Raw genomic sequence first — 20613 nt, forward strand, 5'->3', positions numbered from 1 at the left:
CTAAACAAAACATTCTTTTTTCTTTCATTAACTGAATGTAGACTAGAAAACCCTACAATACTAAAAAAAAATTTCCAAAGACCAGTCATTTGGCCTCTAGTGGGTTGAATTATACCAAAGTGCTATGCGTTACATCATGGCATGACTTCACTTGCAGAAGACACTAGAGTTTCATGAACTAAACTCAGTAGTTATACTGCTATGCATTACACATAATTTAGTCCAGTTCCTAAAAGCTACACATCTTTACTACTACTACTCAAAACCAAAAAGTATGGCAACTCCCACTCTAAAAATAAATTAACTTTCCAATTTACAAGAAGACAGCCCCCTAAGCAGATAATCTCAACAGTAATATATTAGTTTATATTCAGTCCTCTAATGGAGAAGTGCCTTTCGTATCAATAGGCCATAGCATCGCTTTGATCATTACTGCAGGGACAATTTTTGTACATGGGCTTTTGCCTGTGTTGTTACACGTAAGATATGGTATGTAACTAATAAGGCAACTCATAAAACTAAACAATCATGACAAATTCATATACCTTACATGTATATTAGTATAATATATTTTACTGCAAATTTAAATGCCTCGTTTGTGTAAAATTGTCAGCCAACGGTCATTTTTTTTCTAGGATGGCTTGAAAATAAGTGTCCAAAACTAGTCACCATTAAGAAATCCTTCCTAATGCAATGTATGCCGGAGATGCAGCCATATATTTAAATTATAAAACAAGCTGCAGACCTATTTTTCACCTGCAGCCTACTGTAAGTTTGGAAAAATACCCTTTGTGAATGGAAAGAGTTACCCTAGAATATTATGCCATCTGTCATGAGCAAATGAAAATAAGCAAAGTAAACTAATTTTGTGTTGGAACCACACTTATTGCAGATACTGTTCGAATGGTAAATATAGCAGTATTCAGTTTTTGAACAAGATCCCGAACATGGGCTTTCCATGACAGTTTGCTATCTATCTGAACATCCAGAAATTTGAATTGTTCAGACTTACGAATCATATGCCCATTCTGTGTAATCAGAATCCCAGTTTTAGTGGGATTCTCTTTCAGAAACTAAAAATTGAGTCTGCTTTAACATTAATTTTTCTACAAGCCTTGAACTCCAGTATTTGACACACTACCAAGCTAGTGTCATCTGTAAACAAAAATATTTTAGAATCACCTGTTGTCATATTAGAAGAGATGTCATTGATACACTGATAAGCCAAAACATTACAACCACTGTCCACCACGACGTTGGCTGCCACTGATGGTGTTGCATTCCTATGACATGGTAACAGAAGTATGTAAGCAGAGCAGACATGAACGGAGGATCACCCTAGCAAAGATAGGGGTGCAAATGGGGAAATCCATTGAGATAAGCAATGATGACAAAGAGCAGATTTTTATTTTGCAGAACCTGTGAATGACGAGTATCTCGAAGATGGTAAAGCTTGTCAAATGTTTACACGCTACTGTCGAGACCATCTATGGAAAGTGGTAGGACAGTGAAACTACGGCGAAGTGCTAAATGGTTGGATGTCCACAACTCTTCACAGCACGTTGGGTTCAGAGGATTGTCTGCTCTATAAAGTTGGATAGATGATGATCTGTGGCATCTCTGCAAAAAGAGCACAATGCTGGTGCATAAACAAGTGTTTTGGAGCACACCGTTCATCGTACATTGTTGAATATGGAGCTTTGCAGCAGACCACTAAGTGTTCACATGTTGTCTCAGTGATATTGTTACTTACAATTGCAGTGGGCACGGGACTGTCGGGATGAGACCGTCAATCAATGGAAGTGTGTCAGCTCTTCGGGTGAATAACATTTTTGCTACGCTAGGTTGATGGTTGTTATCCAAACACAAAAATGGAAAGAAGTGACCATAGCTGTACTCAGATTAAATCAGTGCTGTGTGATCCATAGCTACAGTCGCAGATCCTTATCAGTGTATGTATGTGTATGTGTGTGTGTGTATGTTCAACTTTTCCTCCAAAAGTACTGTGTTGATGTCAGTCAAACTTTATACACAAACTACTTATTGTCAGGAAAGAAGTGGGGTAAGAACTGCCTACCTCTCAAAACGGGAGGATGGGAGTAAAGAAATACACTCCTGGAAATGGAAAAAAGAACACATTGACACCGGTGTGTCAGACCCACCATACTTGCTCCGGACACTGCGAGAGGGCTGTACAAGCAATGATCACACGCACGGCACAGCGGACACACCAGGAACCGCGGTGTTGGCCGTCGAATGGCGCTAGCTGCGCAGCATTTGTGCACCGCCGCCGTCAGTGTCAGCCAGTTTGCCGTGGCATACGGAGCTCCATCGCAGTCTTTAACACTGGTAGCATGCCGCGACAGCGTGGACGTGAACCGTATGTGCAGTTGACGGACTTTGAGCGAGGGCTTATAGTAGGTATGCGGAAGGCCGGGTGGACGTACCGCCGAATTGCTCAACACGTGGGGCGTGAGGTCTCCACAGTACATCGATGTTGTCGCCAGTGGTCGGCGGAGGGTGCACGTGCCCGTCGACCTGGGACCGGACCGCAGCGACGCACGGATGCACGCCAAGACCGTAGGATCCTACGCAGTGCCGTAGGGGACCGCACCACCACTTCCCAGCAAATTAGGGACACTGTTGCTCCTGGGGTATCGGCGAGGACCATTCGCAACCGTCTCCATGAAGCTGGGCTACGGTCCCGCACACCGTTAGGCCGTCTTCCGCTCACGCCCCAACATCGTGCAGCCCGCCTCCAGTGGTGTCGCGACAGGCGTGAATGGAGGGACGAATGGAGACGTGTCGTCTTCAGCGATGAGAGTCGCTTCTGCCTTGGTGCCAATGATGGTCGTATGCGTGTTTGGCGCCGTGCAGGTGAACGCCACAATCAGGACTGCATACAACCGAGGCACACAGGGCCAACACCCGGCATCATGGTGTGGGGAGCGATCTCCTACACTGGCCGTACACCACTGGTGATCGTCGAGGGGACACTGAATAGTGCACGGTACATCCAAACCGTCATCGAACCCATCGTTCTACCATTCCTAGACCGGCAAGGGAACGTGCTGTTCCAACAGGACAATGCACGTCCGCATGTATCCCGTGCCACCCAACGTGCTCTAGAAGGTGTAAGTCAACTACCCTGGCCAGCAAGATCTCCGGATCTGTCCCCCATTGAGCATGTTTGGGACTGGATGAAGCGTCGTCTCACGCGGTCTGCACGTCCAGCACGAACGCTGGTCCAACTGAGGCGCCAGGTGGAAATGGCATGGCAAGCCGTTCCACAGGACTACATCCAGCATCTCTACGATCGTCTCCATGGGAGAATAGCAGCCTGCATTGCTGCGAAAGGTGGATATACACTGTACTAGTGCCGACATTGTGCATGCTCTGTTGCCTGTGTCTATGTGCCTGTGGTTCTGTCAGTGTGATCATGTGATGTATCTGACCCCAGGAATGTGTCAATAAAGTTTCCCCTTCCTGGGACAACGAATTCACGGTGTTCTTATTTCAATTTCCAGGAGTGTAGTATAGCTCATGATGCCTAAATAGTGATACTACATTCATCCAGAATTGCACATAATTTCAAACTTTTAAGCGACTTTTCTCGTCAACACACCCACATAGTGATGAAAGGAAAATATTTCATCACCTACTGAATTTTTGCTGTTCATGCAATATTACTGCTGCATTACGCATGACTTTTTATTACTAATTCACAACTAAATCTACTTGCAACACATTTTGTAGACAGTATTCACATAAACTTCTGAATGTACTTGCAAAAACTTGCATTGTATGACAAATAGTTCAGAAGATATGATGTGATAAAAATTGAGCTGCATGAAAACAAAACTGCAGGGTGAAATTCACTAGAGATACATGTGACATATGTATGGAATATGTTAAATATACATCTGAGATGTGATGTAGGTGAAATACAGGGGGTGGAGGGGGAGCAGATATGCAGAGAGGGAGCAGAGGAGGAGCAGATGTGTGGAGAGGGAGCAGAGGAGGAGCAGATGTGTGGAGAGGGAGCAGAGGAGGAGCAGATGTGTGGAGAGGGAGCAGAGGAGGAGCAGATGTGTGGAGAGGGAGCAGAGGAGGAGCAGATGTGTGGAGAGGGGGCAGAAGAGGAGCAGATTGGTGAGGACTGGACAGAGGAGGAGTAGATAGGTGGAGAGAGGCAGATGAGATGGAATAATTAAAGATTGGAGTAAATACATACATACATGGGCAATGCTGGGTATTCAGCTAGTTGGTACATACATGTTCCCAACCCCTCTATCTTTTCCTCATGCTACATTTTCCCTTGCTTTGACCATTTACCATTTCTTCAACTTTTAATGACCCCCATTGTTTCTTTGCTGACCTGACAATCCCTTAAGATTCATTTTTGGACTATTCTTTGTATCTTATCCTTTGCAGCATAATAATCCTCCAATATCTGGTTTGACTCCCTCCATTTTCCATATTCTGACAGTATTCAACATTTGAGAACCATAAGATGATACACAATGTCTGTGTAGATACTCACAAGCCAAAGTTTGCAAACATAGCAGCCAATCTGATGTGGGGTATCATCTGGTACCCTGTCATAGATTCCTAACAACATCAGGATTACACTCATGATGCCCAAGCAGTCAACTCCTCATGCATATCTTGGAGTACTTGCCTAGCCTTTTGGAGCACTGGGATTGCAGGCAGTGACAACCAAGACAGATGTCCCTTGATGTAGCAGGGTTGTGCCTGTGGGGAAGAACTAAGCAGCATCAAAGCATTAGTGTAGCACACGAAACAAATTAAATTCGCACCAGTTTATGGCAGAAGTGAGTCAGCCATATTAATGAATAGGTATAGAAAATTTTATCTATAAACAAGCAATCCTAGAGCATTTCATTCCCTGGGCACACCATGACATGATTTAAAACTAAGAAAGAGTTTTAAATAATTATAATTCATTCAGTGTCTGACTTCAAAATAGAACCGATACACTCCTTTACTGCAACAAAACTGCAGTTTTTATTGGAGCATCAGTAAGTATAACAAAATAAAGGTTAATGCTGAAACACACAATCCACACATATGTGCCATTGCAAATATTCTCCCGTGGAAGTCTTGCATTGCGAGTCACTTGCGGCCCTGCAGACTGCAGGGGGGGGGGGGGGGGCAACTCCAAATTTTGATAAGATGGGAGTAGCTTAATTACAAAATGCAGACGTCCCAAGTATTATGATTGTCAATAATTGTCCCGATTTCAAGGCCAAAATTACAGTCTTATCAGAGCACATACTAAAATTATGGAATTTGCAATTTTATTTATTTCAGCTGTTTGACAACAAAATGTATTTCGTTGCATCATTTGTGAACCAGCATTGTTTCAAAAGTGCAGGATCCCATCTGTTTAGCACAGACTATACACAAACTATACTATTCTCTACACACTGGTGCCTCACTAAGGTCACTACTGTGGGTGCGTAAACTTTTAGTTATGTTGTGATTTGACATATTGATTCCAAGTGTAGAGCAATTGAATAGCTTGTAAATTAAGTTCACAGTTTCTCTGAAGTATTTGAAATGTCATTGTATACTTTCATTTAGTTTGTGTTTTACCCTGTGGAGTCTTTTTTTGTAGCCTGGAAATTCTTTGTGTCATTAGGAGTTCTGAATACATATTTTATTAACGCAAGAGTCAAGATTCAAGTTCAGTTTTCACTACTTTGAAAAACTGGCACTGCTCAGTGGAAGGCGATTGACAATTAATATTCCAGTGAGCACTTGCTCCTCTGGATACAACAGAACAAGTAGTGGCAGAGAGTAAGATGCCAAAATGGATACTGTACAGTAAACTAATCATGTTTTAACATGAAGACAGTAGCCAGGAATAGGTGGATGACATTATTATGGTGAACCAGCCAGCTGCTGATGTACTCATCCCCACCAAGTGAGGTAGCAGAGTGGTAAGACACTGAACTTTTTTTAAGAGGATGGCAATCAAATCCTCATATGACTATCCAGATTTAGGTTTTTCTATGGTGTCTCTAAACTGCCGAAGACAGATGTTGGGAAGTTTATTTAAAAAAAAGGACATGGCTGATTTCTTTGCCTACTCTACTCTGCTGGTGGGAGGAGTACCTTTCTGATGTCAGGGACAAGTGGGTGGCTCTAGAGAGATTCAGATGCCAACCACTTACAGAGAACTTCATGGCTTTCCACTATATTATTAAGTGATTAAGAAGAGATTGTATTCGGAGGGTATCCAGAAAACATTGTAGGTCTTTCATAGCAAATGAACTGAAGGAGGGGTGTCTCCAAATAACAACCAGTGTTAGTCCACAGCATTTTGTCAAGACTACTGCTATCGTCTGATTGGATTCAGTATCCCATCACAACCAGGTACAATTATGCTGAGTCCTGTAACTGCCCCTTGTCCATATGGAAGCTGAATTTACCACAGTCTGTGGTTTGTGATACTGTGTGCAGTCTTGGCTGAATAAAGTACAGCATGCTGTGGCAACTTGAAAAGAAATCCTTGTACAACTGTTAATAATACATGGCAGAAAGGGCAATTTCTCAACTAGTGGATGGAGCCGTTTTTGGTCCCACTCCTCAAACCAGTGAAGTACACTTTATGTAGATGTGTAGGAAAGAGCTATGAGTGAACCATAAATAGTTGCACGGTTGGATCATGGAAACTGCAAAACTCACACTGTGTGTTAGTTCTGGAGGTATCGATCCACCATTGACAACTAGACCCTGTGTGTGAGGGGGCTTTGAAACAGGTTGTCTATGGAACAGTGTCAAATGGGCATATTTTTAAATGTAGAAGAGATGTTTGATACTGTTGAGGGTACGACAGTATTCCCAGATGTCTAACATCAATGGAGCTTTTGAGGAAGCCTGCCTATATTCATATGGTTTGTGCTATCACACTGACAGCCGGTGTGGCCGAGCGGTTCTAGGCGCTTCAGTCTGGAACTGTGCGACTGCCAAGGTTGCAGGGATGTCATTACGTTAGTTAGGTTTAAGTAGTTCTAGGGGACTGATGACCTCAGATGTTAAGTCCCATGGTGCTCAGAGGTAGCCAGCTATCACACTGTTTTTTATACATAGTGAGGTTCTGTCTGACAGATTTGAGCAAGAGAATGGTGTTCCTCAAGGCAGTTTTTAAATCTAAATTTATTTACCATTGCCTTAAATAGTATAATAGCCATGGCAGGGAGTCCAGTGCAATGATTCTTATTTGTTGGCAACTTTGCAGGGTGTTTCCCCCCCCTGTTACAGCTCTACAACAGCAACTTATGTTTAGGAGGTTGTAAGAGGGCTACTCATATGTTTAGGATGTTGTAAGAGTGGGCTACTCATACAGGTTTTAGATTTTATACAGGTGTGTGTGTGTGTGTGTGTGTGTGTGTGTGTGTGTGTGTGTGTGTGTGTTTTGATATAAAATATCAATCAATCACCACAACTAGTCCACAACTCATGGTCTAGTGGCTAGTGTTTCTGCCTCTGAATCACGGGGTCCTGAGTTTGATTCCTGGCCGGGTTGGGGATTTTCTCTGCCCTGGAGCTGGGTGTTTGTGTTGTCTTCATCATTCGTGAACGTGGCAAGATTGGACTGTGTAAAGATTGGGGCTTTGTACAGGTGCTGATAACCGTGCAGTTGAGTGTTCCACAAACCAATAATAATATTACAGGTGCATGCATTCATTCTGTTTTTTTATGTTAGTAGTGAGTCAGCTATACATCTCAGAGGACTAGTGTCATATACTTCTTTATTTTACTGGATTGTATATTGAAGCATTTTATTTCAGTATTATTACTGTCCTTCTGACATGCAGAAAGTAAAGGGTTTTGAAAGTTTTAGACTCAGTGTTCCAAAAGGAGTTTTGCATGAAAACTGATTACCACTACACTGAGTGTTGTGAACCCAGTTAACAACAAAAAACCACAGCATACATTGATTTTGTGCACCTGGAAGCCCTTCCGAAGATATTGATAAAAGTAAAATAAGGAGATTGGAGACACCAATGTGGCTACTCTACACTTCCTTGGCTACATTTCCTGGGTCACCATGTACTTTGTTACATTGAGTTTTCTCTACCCAGCTAGTTGTGACAGAATAGTCTATTACTGAGTCGGCAATCTCCCATTATGCCCTCCTACAGTGGGAGACAGGTCCTATGTAAAGTATTTGTAAACCATTTTAGAAAGTTGTGAGGAAGTGTTACAATTATGAGGCGTTCCAGTAGTTAAGAACAGTGAACACAGTAGGTTTCCAAAAGGAAGTATTTATAAAAAATATTGCAAAATCTTCATGTTGTAACTATTTGTTAGTGTTTTAAATAAGAACTTTGAGTTTGTAGAGTTGAGTATGATTTATGTATGATGTTGCCCATTAAATTCTGTGGTTTCCTGGTAACTGTTTAAAGTGGTCACTGTAACAATTATCAGTGATAAATTGTTACTTAAATTGTTAACATCCATTAGAATGCTTCATTTACAATGGCCTCATTGTTGGTGAATTAAACCTCCTGCCTCTTTTTCCCTCTCCCCCACTGAAACACAGGCAGTATTTTCTGCTCTCCTGTAAAAGTATTAGCTTTTTTTCCCTTTTTTTTTTAAATTCGTATTTACATGTCTGTCATAAGGAAGTGTACAGCTGCTCACTTCATGGTCTTTACAATGTCTTCCTGTTGAAACTTTGAGTCGGTGTGTCTTCAGGATAATGACAAGTGTGTGACGTCTAGTCGAGTACAATCCACTAGCAGTAGTTCACCTATACATCTCACCAAAAGTACTTTGTCTCAAATTGTCAGCCTATCTCCCTTCCCCCAATATATTGTACAAAAATCACAAATTGATCCATTTGCAGCAATAACATTTATCTTTTACTAGCCGTATTTTATGTATTTGTTTGTGTATTTCAGACTTACTGAAATGGGAAAGCATGTTGGTATTAGACTCGTAGACCTTTTCTTTGTCCGTGAAAGAGACTGCAGACGTGAAGTCAAAGTATTAACTATTATTTTATTGATGAAGTCAACATTTTGGTTGGTGAGTATAATGATAGATTAAAAATGTGTAGTAGTGCAGAATTTAAGATTTAAAAGTAGTGAAAATTTGATGGCATTAAAAATTGATTTTTTATATTGTGTTCAGTTAGCAGTATGTGTCGGTTATGAATTATAAATGTAATGAATTATAAGTGGTATCATTTATACATTTTTCATTTAAATCCAACAACATAAAGTCAAACTGCTTTGTAACAGATTTAATTTTCACAGGTGCCTTATTTAACCTGTGGATCCTGAAGTAACCCTTTTATACATCTCAGAATATTTGTAACAGAATAAAACATTTTGATTTATATGACTGAAATTACTGTCACTACAATCATCCAAATGTGTCATAACATTTAACTGCCTTTGGTTTAAGTTGTAGCCATAGTGCGAAGATTTTTTTTGTATAATTCATAAAGTTCAGAGAAAGATTATATTATCAAGAACAGTGCTAAACTCAGTGTGAAGTAATTTGAGATGTGTATAATTTGATATGTGTATTGTGCTCAACATCTGGCAGAGTGTTGAGATATTGCAAATGTCCTAATATGTATACTAGTGGAGTGGCCACCCTGGCCACCTGGTTTCTTTATAGAAATTTTTGTATGTTGATAAACTGTCTAGAGGCATATTGAAAACTACTACACATAGTTTACAACAATGTAGGAAAAGACGGATTGCTACTTACCATAAAGAAGACATCTCAAGTTGCAGACAGGCACAATTAAGACACTTACATAAAGCTTTCGGCCACAGCCTTCATCAGTAAAAAGAGAGCCACACACAGTTCACACATACGGGCAAGCACGCCTCACAAACACATGAATGCCAACTTCAGCATTTCAGACCAAATTGATTTTTACATGTAGTTTGCAAGTATGTCTTGTGGGAGAGCTATTCTCTTCTGTCGCACTTCAGTAAGGGTCATTCCTTGTCTGTTCATTGCCTCATGATACCCATGGTATCAGATTTTGGCATAACATAGCATATTTGTTCTATTGATAGATTTAAGTAAGAATCCAAAACATTTTTGCTATATCCCAGATGGTTTGGATTTTACAGCCAGGTAAAGTTTATGGATTTTTGCAGCTTGTAGTTGTCAGGTGGAGGAAACACAATGTGTTCAAATATATGAAATAATTTATATCTTCCTTATCTGCTAACAAATACTGATAAATTTTTGTGTATGCCTCAATATGCAAAGAATTCAGAGGTATTTGAATTAAAACAACATGAAATTTCACATGTCAAGGAAAAAAGCCTTAATTGCAGTTTTCAATTTTTTAAAACCATATACAAGGAACAACATTAAGAGCAATAACATCAAAATGGAATAGGATAATTGAATAATTAAAAAAAATTACTCCACCAAATTAGAAAATAATATTAAGGGGGGTAGGACGTCAAACGGGCTGACTTGGAGCAGGAGAGGCACTACAGGACATTTTATTTTCTACTGTCTACACTTTTACAAATAAATTCGTAAAACTTTGTCAGCATGACCTAGAAGGATTCAGGATTCACACTCATAGCAGTGGAAGTGCCAAAACATAACAAAATAAATTTTTTTAAGATATGAAATTTCATCATTTTTTCACTTACTGTTGGCTGCATTTGTTGCTATAGGTACATTTTTCTTCACAAGTAAGAGAGATTCTTTGATGAATTTTGCACAGCATACAAACCATACTTACAGGTGTATGAAACTCTAGAATTTTCCAAATCTATTAAAAACTGTGGTAAAAATTGAGATAATTAACTACAAAATTTGATTTTTTTCTAAACATAAAGTTTAAAACGTAACAGCTCATTCATTTTTTCATAAATTAAATAGAGTCTAGAGTTTCAGACACCTGTAACTATGGTTTGTATGCTGTGCAAAATTCATTGAACAATCTCGCTTACTTATGAAGAAAAGTGTACCTATAGCAACAAATGCAGCCAATAGTAAGTGAAAAAATGATGAAATTTCACATGTAAAAAAATTATTTTGTTATGTTTTTGAACTTCTGCTGCTATGATTGTAATCTTGAATCCTTCCTGGTCATGCTGACAAAGTTTTATGAATTTACTTGTAAAAGTATAGACAGTGGAAATTAAAATGTTCAGTGGTGCCTCTCCTGCTCCAAGTCGGCCCGTTTGACGTCCTACCCCCCTTAGTGAGTTTTCACTCCTTCATTGTTTATTACTTCATAGATGAAAATAATTAGCAAAATTTTCATCCTTGCTTACAGTGTGTTGAGTTTACACTTGTTTAACAACGTTAATTTTGCGTTAAAAACTCTTAAAGTAATTGTTATTGAGTAATTCATGTGAGATTAAATACTTTGCTTGAGGGAACATGATTTTAAACAAAAATCTGATCTTGATAACACATATTTAGGATTGTATTTGATGTATTTTTACAAAAATCCCTATTGAAATAATTCTAAATTCTAGGTCACTTACTCTTGACGTTCTTGAGTATTTTTGAAACTTGAATATTAACGTATGTCTTGAATGAATCTGTAAGTTCTCCCAGTCATTGTGTTTAGAGGATCCATAGTTGCAATGTCAAGAGAGATGGGTATCGCACATGAATCTTCGCTGTCGGACCAGAAATATGACTCTGATGGTCCATGAGGATGTAGAAATTTTATAGATACATTTTCCTCTTTGGCATTTACATCACTAACCATACCAAAATACCATAACTTCTTGTAAAAACAAGCTATAAAACATCCAGAATATAAATCATCTGGTTTCACAAATAAAGTTTATTCATCTCAAATTTTGGTAAGTTCTTGTTCCTGAAGAGTTGGAATGTTTTTCATGTGATTCTGCAAAGTCAGAGTTAAATCAACCATTCTTTTAAAGATTAAGTTTAAAGATAGTATTTGTAATATTAGCTTTGCAAAATTTGAATAGTCATTTTTTATTATTTGCCTGTGCAGATGCCGCTGTAGACTGTCTTGCTACCTAAGTGTTTTGCAGTACCACCCATTCACCATGCCCCGTCTGGGGGCAGATTTGCAATCTCATGTCAAATCCCTTTTCACTCAGCTCTGTTAGTGGGAATCGGTCATCCTGTGTCATCTTGGTATCTGCCATACCAAGTTGACCCATGGTCTCATGGTCTTTTACTCTACTTTGTAGTTGTGCTGCCCCCCTCCCTCCTCAATCCCCTCAAGGTGATCCATATTTTGCTGGACTGCCCCTGCAGTTTGACCCTAAATGCACCCTCGTAATTCCCTTGCCTCGGTTTTCTTTGCGAAAGTGCTTTGTTCTCCCAGATCTAAGTTCCTGAATTTCCTTTCGGAATTGAAGTCCCTTGGTAAGCATTGTCACTGTTTTAGGAGGCCTTTAGACTTGCATCCAAGCTGGCCAGGTCACCCCCTCCACACTTCCCCTTATTGTTGTGCCTTCTTCTTTCAAGCGTTGTCCCCGTAGTTGTGATCATGGTATGGTGTGGAGTCGAGATGGGTTGGTAGTGGTGCCAAAGCCCCATTGTGTGTATTGAATTGGGGGCACCTGCTGTTCTCACCCCTGTGCACCTCCACCCACCTTTCCTGTTCTTTACTCTTCTTGTCAGCCTGGAGGTCCAGATCTAGATAATCAACCTTTCATCAACTGGGAGCTACTTCAAGTTTTTGACTCTCGTGAAAAGATCCCAGGCCATATTTTGATTTATAATGAGACAATCCAACATCTAAATGAAATTCAGACTCTATCTACTCACGGTCTTGAAATGTATTTGGGTAGACCTGATTTTTCCCTTGGCATTGGAAATATCCTATCATCTTCCCAATACTGAACCCAGCCAAAATCTCAATGTCCATTTATGACTACCAACTGATTGGCCTCACCAGTGTGCTCTGCAAATTCTGAGAAAGGGTGGTAGGCCAATGATTGTGCTGCATTCTTGAATCATGGTGCCTTTTGTCCCCATTTCAGCATGGTTTCCTGGAGGGGTGATTTTCAACCTGTCCTTTGGTTAGGTTGGAATTTTTCTAAACAGTAACTTATAGTGCAGTTTTTTTCTTACTTACAAAAGGCATATGACACTGATTGAAGCTATGTCATGTTACGCAGCCTCCATGACCAGATCTTTCTAGTTTCCATACCACTTTATATTAGTCAATTTGCATCCCTCCAATTGTTTCGGGCCGGAGTTAGTAAGTTGTTCAGCTCTCCATGGGTCCAAGAAAGTGGCATACCTGAGCACTCTATGCCTTATTGCCATAGAGCAAGCCCTTGAGATCTGTCAGACCAGGTTTGTGTGTGTGTGTGTGTGTGTGTGGTTTCTTTCTTTCTTTCTTTTTTTTCCCCCCACTGTATTTTGACTTTTGCATTTATTACAGCTCCCAATTGTAGCCTTAACTCAATCAGCTCCAAGGAGCCATCTGCAGGGCCTCCACTTGGACCCTGTTACATGGCTTCCAGTTTTCTCTCACAAAAAGATGAGTCGTGTTTCTGTAGTCATACTGTGGTTCATCCTAACCTAGACACTTTGGCATTGTTGTGCAGTACAGAGTTTTGGGGTCTCCACTTTGGTAAAAAGCTGACAAGTATGAGAACTAAAGACTAGCTGCATGTGAAATCTTAATGCTGTCTACTTTCTTGCCTGTACCTTGTCGGGTGTATTATCAGGCCCTTGTTGCTTCCCAAGGAGACTGTGATTGCCAGGTTTACAGCTCAGCTGCACCTACTTGCCATGGGTGTGTTGTGGGCTCGTCCTACAGATAGTTGGGATCTTACTGCTTCAGTTTTGACGATACCAACACTTGCTCACTTAATCACTGTGTGATGATTTCCAGTCATGTGACTTGATAGATGCATTTTTTGTACATTTGATTTAGATTAATTGTGCTAATATACAGCATATTTATATGAATTATGTTCAGACCGACTTATGACAGTTATTTGTGATCCATTAATGTATACTGTGTAAGTACTGTAGTTTTTAAAAACCTTTTTTATTTTCCCCCTATTCTCTACATTGCCTGCAAATACTTCATTTTATAATCATCTCTTTTGTACCGTACAGTTAACTTCTATGAAACTGTCTGAGAATAAATATGTCATTATACAGCTGATTGCACAAATACGCTTTTTTCAAAATATTTGACAGTAGTTGACTTTGCTGCTTCAGTGACACCAGCTTGGGTGCAAACCGCACTATCCTTCTGCAGCTTGCCAAAGCCTTGATCCTGTCAGACCTTGATTATGGGAGACTGGCATATGGTTCAGCACCGCCCTCAGCATTGTGGCCAGTGGAACCAATACACCACTGTGGAGTCTGGCTTGCAACAGGAGCCTTTTGAACTAGCCCTCTGAATAACCTACTTGTGGAGGCCTTGATCCCTCCACTGTGGATCAGGCACTAACAACAGCTACTCAGTTGCACTATACATGTCCACAGCTCCTCTAAGTATCCAAAATATCATGTCCTTTTTCTTAGTAGAGAGGTCCACCTCCCACAACAGATACCCAGAACTGGAATTACTATTGCAGTTTGACTACAGTGTCTCTGCTCTTGCCTAAGACTTCTGCTGTCTCTTGTCAGGAAGCAATTGTGTACACCCCCATGCATGTACCCTGACTTCAGATCTTTCTTGATTTATTCTTTGGACCAAAAGATTCAGTTAATCCCATGGTGTTTCATCACCTGTTTTTGGCTGCCCTCGACGCATTTCCAGGTTCGAATGGACGAACATTTTGCACACACACGTGCATGGTGCAGTGAACTATGCTCTTTGCTGAGTGGATGCAGTGTCTTCACTGCTGAACTGGTTGACATCAAACGAGCTCTTGGCCATGCTCGTTCTTGCACTGACAAGATGCTTATAATCTGCAGCACCTCCCTGAGCAGCCTTAACCCTATAGGCCAGTGCTACCTTCATCACTCATTAGTCACAATTGTCCAGGATCTTCTTTCTGACCTCCATCAAGCTAGACGGATGGACAGTCATCTTTGTTTGGACCTCTGGACATGTTGAGATACTGAGTGAGGTAGTGCAGTGGTTAGCACGCTGGACTCACATTCGGGAGGACGATGGTTCAAACCGGCATCGGCCATCCTGATTTAGGTTTTCTGCAATTTCCCTAAATTGTTTCAGGCAATTGCTGGTATGGATCTTTTGAAAGGGCATGGCCGACTTCCCTCCCTATCGTTCCCTAATCCAATGGAACTGATGACCTCTATGTCTGGTCCCCTCCTCCAAATCGGCCAACCAGCCAACTAACCAACATGTTGAGATCTCAGGGAATGAACATGTTGACATTTTGGCAAAGTTGGCTACTAGGATGCTGATTTTGGAAATGGGGTTTCCAGAACTGGACCTTTGGTCGATTCTGTGCCATTGATTGTTGGATGTCTGGAACTTGGAATGGTTCACCCTGGACTCCTCAAATAAACAGAGGGACATGGCCTAATTCTCAGAGGTGAGGGCTCACCTCACCTTACTGCTGGTGTGATGCTCACCTGATGGTGGCCCACATCCTGCTAGACTGTCCAAAATTGGCTGCTTTGTGGTGATAGTCCTGGCATGCTACCTTTGGTACCAAAGTGGCTCATGTGGTTTTATGTTCCTCCCGCAAAGGTGCTTTCTACTCGTCTTTGTCAGGTGGGGCTCTGTGGCTTCATTGATTGCATGGGGAATTGGAGGAGCACCCCTTGCCTGCTCTGGTGCAGGGGTCCCATGGTGACCCTTGCTCAGTGGTCTGCCTATCCCCTACCATTCCCACCTTTCTATTCTCCTTGTCCTTTTATGTTTGCTGTTTTAATGGTTTATCTTTCCTATACTTTTATCATCCTGTGTATGTTTCTCATTTCCTCGGGGTATCGTATGGTAAGGTGGTATGCAGGGGGTGCATCTCCCACCGCATACCATGCTCCAGAGACTTCCAACTGCATTCTGGGCAAAGTGGCTCACCCACCTTACGCCGTCTCACTCCCCTCGTACTTCTCCTTGATTTTATCTCTGTCTTATTGTGTCATGCTGACAATCAGACTACCCAGGATTTGCCTGTTGTATCCTCCTTGTGAGGGTTATTTGTGGTTCAATACATATAGAGGTGGGAGGAACTGATGACCTCACAGTTTGGTCCCTTTAATGTCAACAACCAACCAGTCTTGCAGCATATGGGCTCTGGGGAGGGGATCAGCTTTCTGGTCTACAGACCAGCCGGACCCATATACTTTCTTCTCTCATACAGTTATTTCTCATCTCTGGCATCAATATTCCTTTCAATGCCTCGATTTTACCACTCCTAGATGCTATTACAGTACCTCTGGCTGTTGGACTATTCCATGAACCAGGAACTGATGACCTTACTGTGTTGTCCCTGCCCACCCATGCAGCATATTATTATTATTATTATTATTATTATTGTTATTATTAGATGTGATTGTGCACTATCAAGTCACACAAAGCTATTGTGTTTCAATCCTGTGAGTTTTGAAGCAGCTCATGGTTTTTCTCTGTGGAGTCTTTTTTTTTCTTCAGTCTGGTGGTGGCTTCATTCTCTTGCAGTACTTTCCATTTGCAAATTTTTTGTCTTTATAGGTTTCTGGTGGAAATGCCTTTTCTAAATCTTATGTGATGTGGATCTGGGTTATAGTTTCAAATTGTTCTATGTGTGTCACAGTTCTTTGGGAGAGTCATGTTGGGAGTGTGTGGAGATGCGTATAAAATTTCAGTCTTCTTTTTTCTGATGTCTGCCGTGAGTTTATCAGTTTTACAGTTGTTTTTTTCTGATTGCAGTCTGTACCCACCGTCTGTTCTTATGGGCCAAGTATCTTTCTTAGAATTATGCATTCTTATTTTGTGATATCTTCCATATAACGTTTTCTGAGGAGTGTAAATGTTTCACTAGAATAAGACTTCAGGCTTGATAACTATTTTATTATAGTGCCTGATTTACAATTTTTGTCATAAATAATGTAGATTTTTTGCAGGCTCCCCATTTTTTGTACATGTAATAAAATAATAATAATAATAATAATACTTTGTGTTAGTCATAGAAAGTGTGTCTTGTGTGCTAACATCTCTGTTTTTATTTGCTTGGACATTAGTGACCAAAATTATTTAGATTTGTACAGTGACTTGATAGTGGTGGACAGTTCCTTCATTTTTGTCCCTTTAGACCAGAAATCGATGCTTAAAATTTGCTTTCTGATAGGGTACTTGATTTTTATTGTACCTCAACTAGTACTGGTAAATTATGAATATTATCAGTTGTCCAGGATTCTCAGCATTCATGAAAGGACATTATTACTATACTCATGGCTACCATTGTCTGTGATATCCCATGCTCACCATGCAGCCATCTGTTTGTTTGTACAGAACAGAGTATGTTACTGCTACTTAACCTTTCTCAGGGACAGCTTTTGCACATATTTGACAATGACTGCTGGCTTACAGTTGGTTACATGTCCATTCTGCTGCAGTTGACATGGTGCCGTGTCATACATCACTTGCTATGACTTGTTATACACTGTACTGCAATTTAACAATTTTATGAAGGCAATATCTCGTAGTAGTTCTGGCTCTGTGTTATGTTAGACAACTGTTACAGAGGTAATGCCACAAATTGGTGTCTGGAAACTATCCTCTTGATTTCTGTGTTCAGCAAGAACTGATTAAATTTCAGTTGGTACATTCTGCTGTTCTGGTTCCTGGCTAGCTGCATTAAGCCATTCTGTCACAGCATGAGCATTCAACAAAATATGTCTTTTAGTCAGAAATTGACATTTTGCCAGGAAACTGAATACATAGATATTTTATATTAAATACATTGTCAAATGTGTGTGTGTGTGTGTGTGTGTGTGTGTGTGTGTGTGTGTGTGTGTGTGTGTGTAGAGGAAAGGGGGGGGGGGGGGGGAGTCCCAAACACAACATTTGTATATTTTATATTTGTGTGTAGTTCAAGACTAAGATTTTTTTTTAATCATCCATGACAGAAGCCGTACTTGTGCAGCACTGTAGTTTGAGGCTAATAAATGCAAGGAACATGTTGAGTATTCTGGTTGTGGAGGATCATGCACTAATTAATGAATTAATAGTTACATGATCTAACATAGTAAATCAGACAAAAAACTGTGTTACTGATGTAATGAATGAAAGTTCTTTTCAAGTTATTTATGTGGACCTATAGAATTTTTTAAATAATAGAAACAGCTTGCAGTGTTAAAGGCATACCTTTTATACCTCATGGCAAATCAGAATTTACACTGAAATATGTTGGTAAAGTTCTATTAATGTATGTGTTGTTCTCAGTTCTATCAAATATTTTATGCAACTGCTAATTAAGAGACAGAACACTATTCTACATCTCCATCTATTACTTACAAAACTGTGTGCTAATATCTTAGAGCTACTTAAATATCTAGTAAACAAAATAGAAGCATCATTTTGAAGCTTCAGTATTTTACGTGGGCTGTGAACTACTTATAGTTCAGTAATGTTTAATTTTTAGTGGTGGAAATTATTCTCTGTACTAAAGTTAAATTTTTAATATAAAATGGGTGTGTAGCAGTGTCTATAACATCTACTTTCCAGCAATATGATAATTTATTCAATGGCCAGAACACTAACTGGCCGAAGTGGCCGTGCGGTTCTAGGCACTGCAGTCTGGAACCGCGAGACCGCTACGGTCGCAGGTTCGAATCCTGCCTTGGGTGTGGATATGTGTGATGTCCTAAGGTTAGTTAGGTTTAACTAGTTCTAAGAGACTAATGACCTCAGAAGTTGAGTCCCATAGTGCTCCGAGCCATTTGAACCACTTGAACTAGAACACTAATAATCACCACTTTGGTGCCCAACTCTTCATCTTTCATAATTACTGATTATTTATAACAAGAGCTATGCACTTTACATAGAGGCAAACAGGTACTGCCTTTTGCAAGTGATGCTCTCCTAGTTGTCACATGAGCACACCTGATCAACTTTTTATGTGGCCATAAAATTTAGGTTGTTCAGTCAAAAGTGAACTTCCCACCAAAGGCCTGTATCTACATTCAGATTCTGTCAGGCTTGACTTGTCACAAATCGTCATTGCCTAGTATACTTGACCACATGGAAAAAAAAACTTTTAATTGCATAATGTATGCCACACATTTATCTTCGGATAATCTTATATACCTATACAAATTTTTAGGAAAGTGATAGGTCCCCTAGTACGTCAGAAAGTATTCTGAAAACCTGTTTGTTGTAGAACTGTTTCAGTGGCTACTGAAAGAATTGTGATTATGTTAATATTTACAGTATTTTGCTGTTGTACTGAATCTCATGCTCTCTCTCTTTTCTTTTCTTTTTTTCTAGTCTCTGTTTGGAAGGGAAGCAGATAAAGTGGAGCATGCTACCGATGATGATACAGTGTACTTCATAACTGAGAAAGAACCACTTGTAAATAAGTTTATATCCATTCCAAAAGACAAAGGAAGTTTGAATTGTGCAGTTTTTATTGCTGGCATCATGGAAGGTTTTCTTACTGGATGTGGATTTGTAAGTAATTTACCAGCTGTTCTCTCATATGACACATTGATATTACAGACATTTAAAAACTTAAAAACTTAACACCTTAACATGGAGACAGCACCAGTGGTCAAAATATTAAGGTTCTCTGTTGGCATATTTAAAACAATTATTGGATCAGACATAATATCATACATTATGTGAAGGTATCACATTCTGTATAACTTGCTACGCTATAGTTGCTCTGAAAATCTTGTCTATATGATCTAGGCGCAGTAATTACTCCCTAACACACAAAGACAAAATAGTTACAGCACTATAATACAGTGTGTGATTATCACAAATCACCAACTCTGCTTTGCACCATCATGTCACTAACTGTGACATTATTGATGAATTTCTGAGGAACAATTTGCTGCTACTCGAGAAGAACAGTCTTCAGCTGCTCAGTAGTCCTAGAAGGTGTTGGCCGAACTACAGTGCATATTGCAAGCAAATACTATACATATTGTTTAAGGTTAAAGGCCTTTGAGCGCATCGGTTATAGTATTAGAGTGAGACCTTTGTTGACAGTTAAGTCTCGTCAGACTAATCCAGATCTAGGATTTCTACATCACTTAAGGCGAATTCTGGGATTGTTGTTTTGAAAAGGACATGGCTCATTTCCTTCCCTCTTCTCCAATCCGAGCTTGTGCTCTATCTGTAATGAGTTCACTGTTGATCAGCTTTTAAACCCTGATCTTCTTTGATACCCTCATCTTGTGACAGTTTGTCCACCAACTGCGATAGAAAGCTATCATCCTAAGAAATAAAAGATTTGGCAGTGGCACCAGCATGACACAGTAAAGGGTCAGAGGATCTCGTCCATGTGCCCTAGAACTGTTGGAGCTATTGTGGATGATGTTGAGGTTAATATATCCTTCAGTGTTGAATATTGCTTGCATCACCACTCTGCCACACTGATACAGATGTCTTTGGTACTCAAATTTGGTATTTCTCATTCAACTTGCTCTGTCCAGGTATGTGTGTGTCAATCAGTCTCCGCAGCCCAGAAAAAAACAGGGATGCATTGGTTGTTTTTCAGCTGC

The 20613-nt window shown here is 40.2% G+C and overlaps 1 protein-coding gene across 2 annotated transcripts in view; it reads left to right on the forward strand.

Annotated features, from left to right (window-relative positions):
• The window catches only part of LOC126184951 (trafficking protein particle complex subunit 5-like), a 49862-nt gene that overhangs the window by 10326 nt on the left and 18923 nt on the right, over nt 1-20613 (forward strand). For both annotated transcript variants that reach the window (XM_049927626.1, XM_049927627.1), the window contains exons 3-4: nt 8937-9063; nt 19373-19555. In XM_049927626.1, coding sequence (XP_049783583.1) covers nt 8937-9063; nt 19373-19555 — 310 coding nt within the window. The remainder of the gene's footprint in view (nt 1-8936; nt 9064-19372; nt 19556-20613) is intronic.

This window comes from Schistocerca cancellata, chromosome 4, assembly GCF_023864275.1.
Source record: "Schistocerca cancellata isolate TAMUIC-IGC-003103 chromosome 4, iqSchCanc2.1, whole genome shotgun sequence".
In the NCBI taxonomy this organism is placed as follows: domain Eukaryota; kingdom Metazoa; phylum Arthropoda; class Insecta; order Orthoptera; family Acrididae; genus Schistocerca; species Schistocerca cancellata.